Below are 227 nucleotides of genomic sequence, written 5' to 3'. Positions count from 1 at the left end.
TCCCCACCTATTGAGGCTGCAGAGGACAGAGGAGAGCCCTGCCACCAGATTGGCCACGGAGAGCCCATTAGCGGCGTTTTTCCGGATGAACTCCAGCGTCCCACCCCGGCCTGCTCGCTTGCTCAGGAACAGTTTCTTCGTGGACTGGAAAATACCTGCAACCCGCCGAGGCGGCTGGTGAAGGGCAGAACCGACGGCCGCTTTCCAGCCGGGGGGGTACTTAAACC

At 61.7% G+C, this 227-nt stretch overlaps 1 protein-coding gene across 1 annotated transcript in view; it reads right to left on the bottom strand.

The window, feature by feature from the left end:
* LOC104161026 overlaps positions 1 to 155 on the bottom strand; it is a gene marked incomplete at its 5' end in the record, with an annotated part of 1,060 nt that extends 905 nt beyond the window's left edge. The window contains one exon of the mRNA XM_009699314.1: positions 8 to 155. Within this exon, the coding sequence (XP_009697616.1) occupies positions 8 to 155 (148 nt within the window). The remainder of the gene's footprint in view (positions 1 to 7) is intronic.
* Between the last annotated feature and the right edge of the window lie 72 nt (positions 156 to 227).

The sequence above is a fragment of the Cariama cristata genome, unplaced genomic scaffold, assembly GCF_000690535.1.
Source record: "Cariama cristata isolate BGI_N322 unplaced genomic scaffold, ASM69053v1 scaffold38304, whole genome shotgun sequence".
Classification (NCBI taxonomy): domain Eukaryota; kingdom Metazoa; phylum Chordata; class Aves; order Cariamiformes; family Cariamidae; genus Cariama; species Cariama cristata.
The sequence above is the reverse complement of the archived record's forward strand: the minus strand, read 5'-3'. Positions and strand labels throughout refer to the sequence as shown.